The following is a 9,575-nucleotide window of genomic DNA, read 5'->3' on the forward strand; positions in this document are numbered from 1 at the left end:
GTCTCCTCATACACATTTGTAAGATTTCCAAGGCAATATATTTGGGTAGGTATGAACTGAATGAAGGTGAAGTTGAGCATCTTTTCATGTGTTTACCCACCAGTCAGTATCCTCTGTGTGAAATGCCTGTTCATGACCTTTGCACATAGTTTTTCTATGTCATTGCTTGATTTTTTCTTATTGCTATAGAATATTTCTTTATATACTCTGGATATTAATAATTTCTTGGTTATATATTCTACAAATGTTCTTTTTCCAATTTGTGCACTGCCATTTCTACTCTCTCCTTGTCTTTTCAAAGAACATAATTCTTAATTTCTGTGTCATTTTATCAACCTTTTCTTTATTAATTTTGCTTTTTGTATCTTGTTTATGAAAGCCTTCCCTACCTTTAGATTATAAAGATGTTCTACATTTTCTTCTAAACATATTGAAACTTGGCTTTTTCACTGATACATATGGAAGTGATTTTTGTGTATCATTTGAGGTATGGGCTTAAATTTAATATTTTGTACACAAGTAACTGTACCAATGCCATTTCTTAAATATTTCCTTTCTTCTCTATTGATCTGTGTTGCCAAGCATTTTCATACATGCATAGATCTGTTTATGGGGTTCCCATTTTCTTTAACTGAGCTATTTGTCTATCTCTGCTCCAGTGGATCATGCTATTTTCTATTAATTATAGAGCTTTAAAATACATTTGGATGGCTGATAGGGCAAATCCCCCCTATCCCCAGCCCCATTTTTGCTGCCTCTTCACCATACCGCCTCAAGAATTCATCAGTAATGCCTCTATTTCCCTCTCCCACAAGCCACATTGGAACAAAAATGGTCCCAGACTGCAGAACTAGGTTTCTGAACTCATGTGGAACTCAGCCCAGCCTCACATGTTGATAGCCTTAAGGAGAAACTAGTTTCCTACATGTGCATGGGAATGTTAATACTATTATCTTGTCTTTGTGGATTTTTCCTACGAGTAAAAGCATTTTCATAAATATTGTTAATTGATTATGGAGAAATGTCTATGAAAATTTCAGGGCCTGGATTAATCGCTACCTAATTTGCAGCTAGAAAATTAAAGCAGAGAGAGGTTAGAGAAAGTTTCTAAGGTAAGAGAGTTAAGAAGTAAAGAGGCTGAAGGGCCCAAGGTGCCTGATCTCAGGTCATCTCTTCCTTGTTACTGGATAATGTTGAGAGAGGGTCCTCATATACTGAAAACATCAAGTGCAAATTACTTTTAGGAATGTGTCACCAGCTTTCTAGGGAGAGAGCTGTCTTTGATAGGACTCAAGTTTTGGTAAGGACCAGAGGGGTTGCAACCATGTTTTCTTTATCTACATCTAAAGACTGAAATTCAGAGCTGCTTTTCTGTCACTCATCAGCTACTACCCATTACTTATCTAGGACCAGAACTTTAGTGAAAGTGAGGTGGGAGAGGTAATGCAGCAAGTCAAAGGGGAAAAAAAAAAATGGCAAAGATCTTTGGGGAAGTTTATATTCCTGGAAACTTCTATTCCTTATAGATGCCATTCTCCACAAGTTCTTCCTTTTTGCTTTTGGAGGTTTTTACACAACTCTGTAACTCTTGATAATGCCCATTATATGCAGTAACAAACGTCAAATTCACAGCAGGCCAGATGAGGAGATGCCAGCGATATTTTACCCTAAGTGTTTGCATACACACCCATATATCTAAAGTTATTTAATCCCAGGAGAGATTATTTTGTCTTGAGGACTTAAGACTTATTTTGCTAAGTCAGATTTGCCATCAAAAACTGTTGCTCTTTAAATTAAGTAAGAAAATGTTTGTCTTGTCCTGTCTTTAGATACCCACTAGATGTTGCCAAAGGGCTGTGGGAAAAGGAGTCATCATTTTCATTCAAGGCTTCAGTGATAGAATCAGAACTCAAAGGAACCATAGAACGGTCAGAAATAGTAAAGATAGAACTTAAACACAGAAACAGGTAGTATATCTTCAAAAGATAGAAAGTAAGTAAGACTGACTAGGGAGGACTGAATATTTAAAGGCAATGTTGGCATAGTTGAAATTTGTGCAATAGCATTGTGACATTGTGACATCAAAAAAAATTACTTTTTTTGGTAAAAGTATTATATTAGCATTTAAGCAATTAGGACAATGTAGAAAATTATAATGGGGAAAATAATTACATAGAACTCTACCACTCAGGGTGACTATCTGTTAGCATTTTAGCACATTTATACCCTTCCATTTTTTCCCTATACTTCTTTAACTATAAAATATTATATATATAGTATATGTACACAGGTAATTTTTGTTTAATTAAATAAAAATACATATATACTTTTGTGTTTTATTATAAAATATTGCATGTATATTATATTTGTAATATATATAATTTTTTAATTTTCTTATATACATCATTTGGAAGCTATGAAACATAATAATAACAGTCAACTGTGATTAATAATAACACAACTGAAGACATAGGACATTACCAATTCTTTTGAGTTTCCTGTGAATTCTTCCCCATACCACTCATCTGCCTCCCCAGAGAGGTGATCACTACCCTGAATTTTCTTTTTAAATTGTCCCTTTAGTTTGAGTTTTATCACATATCAATGGGTTTAAGTAATATACTTTTTATGTGTGTTTTTAAACCTTGTAAGAATGGGTTCTAGAACGTTCATCAGTGTTGGTATGTTCTTTTTTTTTCTCAGCCATAAGATATCCTATCACATAATATCCCACAATTTATTTATCCATTCTCCTCCTGATAAACATTTAGGGCTATTCTCCCATGGAAGGATAATTGGTTGTTTATATTTTTGGTTATTATGAGTAACGTCCATGTGCCCTGATACCAATGTGCAGAAATTCCTCTAGAAATAGAATCCCTGGATTACAGGACACTTGTTCTATTATTTACTCCAAATTATTTTTTTGTGTATGTAATAACATAGGGGACAAGTTTCATTATTTTCTCCCATATTACTATCTAGTTGTTCTAGCACCTTGTGTTAAAAAGGTTAGTGTTTCTTTGTTTAATTGACCTGGCACCTCCATATATTATTGAAACAGTCATGGCATATTCCCTGACATATGACAACTGCCAGTTAAATGCAGATAAAGCATAATTAGACTATATAGTGTTCGTTTCTTCTATCATCTGTATTATGAAAAAAATGTAAATGTGTATTCGTTAGTTTAAAATATCACACTGTAGACAATGATTACAAAAGGAGAGGTGTGGCACAGTAAAGGGAAGCATTAAATGAGACAAAGGAAGATTGAGAAGAGAAAGGGAAAAAGGATATTCTAGGTAGAAAGACCGAATGTCACGGCACAGGCACAGAATGCCATAAAGCTGGTAGTTGGTAGTGTTTCCTAACAAAGAAGAAAGTAACATGATTTCTTTATGGCAATTCAAAGTTGAGATCTAGTTCATCATTTCACAAGCCAGTTACATAATTAGAGAAGTCCTAGTCAACCCACGTTGGCAAGCATTGACTGAGGTAGATTACGTCTAGGCGATGCAACCACAATTAACATGAGCCCAAATACAGTGGTTGTTGTTATGTTTTGTCACCTTTCTCCTTTAGCAATCATCTCACCTCTGTTTTCTTTCTTGCCTGCCTCCCTTCAGTCCTCTACCTTTTACATGGTCTTCCTACTGTAATATCTACATTGTTGAATGCAGGGCTAATTCACTCTCCCCCAAGTAGGACTCTCAGAGAACTGAGACTTCCAAAACCTATTCTACACATTACTTTTTCTTTCCTGGTTCCCTTGCCCTCATCTAACCATTAAGTCTTACCACTCTGGCCCTGGAGTATGGGGAAGACAGAGAAGGGGGAAGGAGGCCGGGAAGTTCTTACAATGGTGGAGTCAAAGGAGCACTGGACCAGCTTCTACTAGTTTGTAAGAGCCAAGTGTTAAGTTTTCAGGCATTTGTAAGTTATTGAATATAGTCACTATTAAAAATTAAAGTATAAAAACTACAATTGAATAAATCATCTTAAAAATAAAGGCAATAAATACCCACAACTCATTAGTTCCTCATTATTCTGTTAGATTTTACTATGGGGCCAGACTCTGTGGTTAACAAAGTGAAGGAGGAGGAGAAAGAGGAAAGAAGAAATAATGTGTAGAATAAGTTTTGGAGTATTTACACCACAGAAATCTGCCAATTCTACAAATCAGAACTCCCCATTCCCCGCCCAGAGGGCGGGTTGTTAAACATTTACCAACATAGCATTAAGTGAAATTGTTCTAAGGCAGCTTTGCACTCTCTGGGTCCACCGTTTGTTTAAAGCTGACTCTATCATAAGTGATTTTGTAATGTTTTTGGAGACCTGATCCTCTACTGTTGATGTCTCTCCTGCAGTTCCCTTAATCTGGGAGCACATATCCTATTAATGATCCCTTTTCCATTCTTGGAAGACAGAACACAGAAGTCCACTGCTGAGGACTGTTTTCCCTCCAGACAGGATATAACTAGGCTGGTTCTCTTTTGAGCATACCCCCTATCTAGCTTGTGAGAAACAGTTTTCCCAAACAAATATTGGTAGCACATACTGATTATACCCTGTGATCTACTATCAGAACCAAGCATAGCTTCTTACCCATTAGGTTTCTCAGTTTCCTCTGCTGATTTAATGGACTTCAATATTATGATATACCTTTTGTCATTTATCAGAATAACAGATGCTATTAGTTATTCTCCAGAAGTTTTTCATCACAAAATATTAATTTTCTATTAGGTTACTATCTTAAATTTCATAGTACTTCTGAAGTGTTTTCATATCTATTTTGTGCCATTTTAAAGTTGAGCTTCTATCTTAAATTCTGCACTAAGAAAGGACATACGTACAGGAGTTGTGGTCAGCATATCCCTATACAAGTGAATCAACTATAGTGACGACTAAAAAACAATGAGGGTACTGAACCTGAACCGACATCCAATCCTGTGTAAGCTTGCCTTTGTGTGCTCTCACATTTGGCAGTTTTTGAGAAATGGTTTCAGGTATCCTGATTTTTCTGGTTATGTCTATATCTCATTCACAAAACAGTTCTTTTATTTAAAAAAAAATTTTTTTTTAAAGTAAGCTCTAGGCCCACTGTGGGGCTTGACCTTACAAACCTGAGATCAAAGGTCGCATTCTCTACTGACTGAGACTGTCAGGCATCTCTCATTCATAAAACAGTTCTAATTTGTGCTTGAATGCTATTTTCTAAAAAATGTTTAAATCTTAGAGTAAATGAAGATTCTCTTGGAAAATGCATTTTAAAATACTATAGAATACTCGGTGAAACACTTTATATAGCTTTATTTTGGGGGGAGAATATTACTTGAGTGAAAAATATCTGCTGGGTTTACTCTTTTGGAGATTCATGTTGTGTTTGGTTATGATAAATCAAATCTTCCATGAAAGTCTCACCTTTCATAGTTCTGGGATCTAAAGCAACCTGGATAGGATGTAAATGATATGAAGCGCTAGGCAGAAAAGAATTTTAATTATAAAAGCAAATATATTGTGTAAGTACAAAATAATAAGTTTTCTTTTTTTTTTTTTTTTCAAAATCCATACTTGCAAACAAGTTTCATCACATTACACCTTGTATATACTCTACTTCTTGCTTAGTGCTTGGGCCTCATCTCATACCACTCTCCCCTACTCCCCAGCTCCAGGCACACAAGCCTCCTTTCTGTTCTTCTAGGTTGTCTCGGAACCTCTGCAATTATATCCATGCTTTCGGTCTTAGGTCAAATGTCACCTCCTCAGAGAGGCTATCTCTAATCATATTCTCTATCTCAGCAACCTATTTATTTCTTTCAGGCATGCATCACTCTCTGGATTATCTCATTCATTCATGTACTTCTTTATTGTCTGCTTCATCCATAAGAAGGCTAGGCCAATAAGGGAAAGGCCCTTATTCTCAGCCCTCCTTCAGGGCACTGACCCTCACCAGCATTTGTGGGTTAGCATACATGCTATTGGATATGATTTTGGAATTTTTCTTCCTAATGCAAATTTGAGGTGGTAGAGCTGACATTCTCCTTTTAATTCACCTTTAAAACAAGTAAAGAATTCCCATATAGGACTTTTTATTTAAAGACCTACAGCCTAAATGGAATCAAGCTATAAAATTTGATTATAGTTCTTAAGGATTAATTGGTTTCATGAATCCTCAAAGATTTAAATTTTACTATAATCAAATTTAATTTTATTCTACCTTGTGTTATTTAATTTTTTACAAATATTTGTTGGTTTAAAAAGGATATAATGCTCTTCTCAAGGTTTTTTTCTTTTTTTCTTGCTAATTCACTCTGTATTAGTATTTATATTAACAATCAATTTTCCTTTTTAACTACTTGATATTTTTTCCCTTTTCTTAGGGTCTCTCTCTCTCTCTTTTTTTAAAGATTTTATTTATTTTGACAGAGACAGAGACAGCAAGAGAGGGAAAACAAGCAGGGGAGTGAGAGAGGGAGAAGCAGGCTTCCCGCTGAGCAGAGGGCCTGACCCCAGGACCCTGGGATCATGACCTGAGCCAAAGGCAGACGCTTAACGACTGAGCCACCCAGGCGCCCCTCTTAGGGTCTCTTTAAATGTAAAAGAGTTCTCATTCCCTTTTTTTAAATCCCATGATACTTAATTGTTGAAAGAAATCAGGTCATTTGTTCTATAGAATTTCCCATAACCTAGGTCTGGTAAATTTCATCTTCATGGTGTTAGTCTATTCCTCTGCCCCCTCTTCCTGCATATAAATAACTGACAGATCTAGAGGCTTGATTAGATTCAGGTTTTTAACTTTTTTTTTTGGCTTAGACTACTTCACAGGTAAGTGCCATTTATTCATATAGTGTTGTGCCAGGAGGTACATATTTGGTTGTCGACTTTTATTGATGTTAAGATTATTATTGGACTTAAGTGTTGTCATCCTGACTTGTCTATTATAAAATTCTCCATCAGCCTTTTACCTAGGAATTTAGGAATGATTTCAACATGGAAGATGTAGGTGTGCAGGTGTAAAAAAACAAAGGTCTAGTTGTTTACTTTACTTTTTTTTTTTTTACTGTTCTGCCTAACTATTGCAGCTATTGCTGACCATTGCCTAGATCCATTGTTTCATGGGTTGCAAAATGATGATTTTCTAATTCTGTTGTATCTCTTGTATTTGTTAGCTGTGATTTCTCTATAAGGAAAATTTTCCCTAATCAACAATTTGGTCACCTTGAAATACTGATTGTATAGAAACATCAGGATAAATGCTTTCTTTCCTCCCCTTTATTAATTTTTAAAATAATAAAATGGTACCTATCCACCTTCTAAATTACCAATTATTATTTTAAAATGAAGTTCTGGATTTTTCTCTTGATGAAGTCCCAATAGTTCATTTTTGCCCTTGCTTCCCTTGCCTTTGGCGATGTTTCTAGGAAGAAGTTGCTGCGGCTGAGGTCGAAGAGCCTGTGTTCTCCTCAAGGATTCTGGATTTTTATACATTTGATGTGTTTCAATTTATTTGAGTGTTTAACGAATTCAGAAGAAAGCTGAGCTAAATTTCCTCTCAACCTGGGTACTTATGGATGGTTCAGTTACATGACCCAGCTCACCCTTTTTATCTGCTTAAATCAGTTTGAATTGTATTTTTTCTTGTCATTTGCAACGTAGATTTCTAACACAGATCGGTCATTCTTCTATCTCTGTCCTGCAGTGAAACTTTGGATTTTATAAAAACAAAAAAAAGTTTCCTTTAAAATCATACTGGCATTTATGTGGATCATCTTTGCTATTTCTTCTTTATGCTTTGAATCTTGGCAACTGTCTTGAATAATATAAAAGAACTGAAGATGCAAAAATAACTGACTCTTATCCACCAAAGGAGAAAGTATTTTAAAAAGGAATCTGAATTTCAGACTCCGAGTTTTCTATACTTAGCTAGAGTTACCAGACGCCTGCAGCAAAGTCTTTTATTAGTGCAAAGTCACCTTCTGGCATAGGGCATTTAGAGCCACCCACCAGCCTTTTAATGGATATGCACTTTCCATTGCTGGCAATTAACAGAATTAGATGATCAAAGGAGTAGGTGAGCAGGAGAGTGGATGGGGATTTAGGGCTGATTTAAACATGGAGGGTGTAGGTGGAGAGGTGTAAAAACACGGAGAGGTCTAGTTCTGTAAGATAAGAATGGAAAAGCCATTGCATGTAAAGAAAAGAGCAGTGAATTGGGGAGTCAGAAAACCCTAGTTCCATCCATTTATTCAACAAACCTTTAAAGACCCAATATGTGCTAGATGCTGGCGATTTCAAAGTGAATACTAAACACTTGATGGGGGAAGGAGTTCTCATCCTTAATCTACCTCTCTTGGCAAATGGAGTTCACTTGGTTTTGTTTTGAATGTTCAAATATATAAAAATCTAGTACTTCATTCAAAAGTCATAATTGGCTATTCTTGGAAGTTGCTAGACACTATCATACTAAAAATTTATATAGGAAAAAAAATAAAGCATTTATTCTCCTCTATCTACACAACCTGTATTTCAAGGCAATTAAAGAGTTAATGAGGGAAAAATACAAATACAAAATACATCAGTTAGATGGGTTGATGATCTATAAACTTAGGATAAACATGTTTGTTTTGCCTACCTCAAAGGACACTCGAGGAAGGGGTGTCAAAGGAATTAAGGAGAAAGGCAGCACTTGGTGGACTGCAACAAACACTCTTCCGGTGTAAGGTAACATTCTGGCTTCAGAATGTCAGACGGACAGCGGGGGCTACTGGATCGGGCAGGAGCTGACAGTTCTTTCCAGGTCTGGGTCTCACAAGTACGAGGCGCACTGCAGGTAAGGTGACCTAAGCCTCCCTCCTGCCGGTGGCGTTAGGCAGGCTCGGACTGCGGTCTTGTCTGTGGCAGCGCTGCCTTTCTGGTCCCCACAACCGCAACCCCAGTCACTCCGCCCAGCGAATGAATAGGTAAGAAAGCACGGAAAGCGGATGCGGCGGGGGGCGCCACGCCCCAGGCGGCCGGGAAACCCAGAGCGGGCGGGCGCTCCGCCAGGCACTTCCGGCCACCGGCGTCGGGGGGCGGGGCGGCACGCGGCTGAGACGTGCGGCGGGCGGCTCCCCCTGCCGGCGGCGTGCGGCGAGGGGGCCGAGCGGGACCGCGTCCCCGACGACGACCGTCGCTGCTGCTCTGTTCCAGGCATGTCTCCCGCGTCTCGCCTCGAATTTCATATTTCGCTCAAAGTTCCCCCCCGACCCTCAGCGTGCCCTTCCTCTTCGCAGGAAGCGGGGCGTTAGAGAAGGAGAATAAACAAGGCTCCGGACGTGAGGCGAAGATGGAGGAAGGCGCCCAGGCCCCAGACTGGGACAGTGATGAAACTGTGATAGACGGGTCGGTGACGGAGAGCGACCTGGATGACGAGGAGCTGCCCTGGAGAAGGTGACCACCGTTAGCGCCAGGCCTTGGACAAGGCGCCCGCCATTGTGCTGGGTACTGGAGGTGGAGTGGCCCTCGCAGACTGAGTAGAAATTATTACCAGATGAATGTGTAATGGCAGGCGGAATTCGAGTCTTGTGAGGTAG

The 9,575-nt window shown here is 38.2% G+C and overlaps 1 protein-coding gene across 1 annotated transcript in view; it reads left to right on the forward strand.

The window, feature by feature from the left end:
- Window positions 1-8,169: 8,169 nt before the first annotated feature.
- The window catches only part of ANKRD31 (ankyrin repeat domain 31), a 127,594-nt gene continuing 126,188 nt past the window's right edge, over window positions 8,170-9,575 (forward strand). Inside the window, exons 1-2 of the mRNA XM_081825593.1 lie at window positions 8,170-9,196; window positions 9,280-9,432. Of these exons, the coding sequence (XP_081681719.1) occupies window positions 8,985-9,196; window positions 9,280-9,432 (365 nt within the window). The 5' untranslated portion in view covers window positions 8,170-8,984. The remainder of the gene's footprint in view (window positions 9,197-9,279; window positions 9,433-9,575) is intronic.

The sequence above is a fragment of the Leptonychotes weddellii genome, chromosome 7 (genome assembly GCF_054177405.1).
Source record: "Leptonychotes weddellii isolate Sample4059 chromosome 7, ASM5417740v2, whole genome shotgun sequence".
Taxonomy (NCBI): domain Eukaryota; kingdom Metazoa; phylum Chordata; class Mammalia; order Carnivora; family Phocidae; genus Leptonychotes; species Leptonychotes weddellii.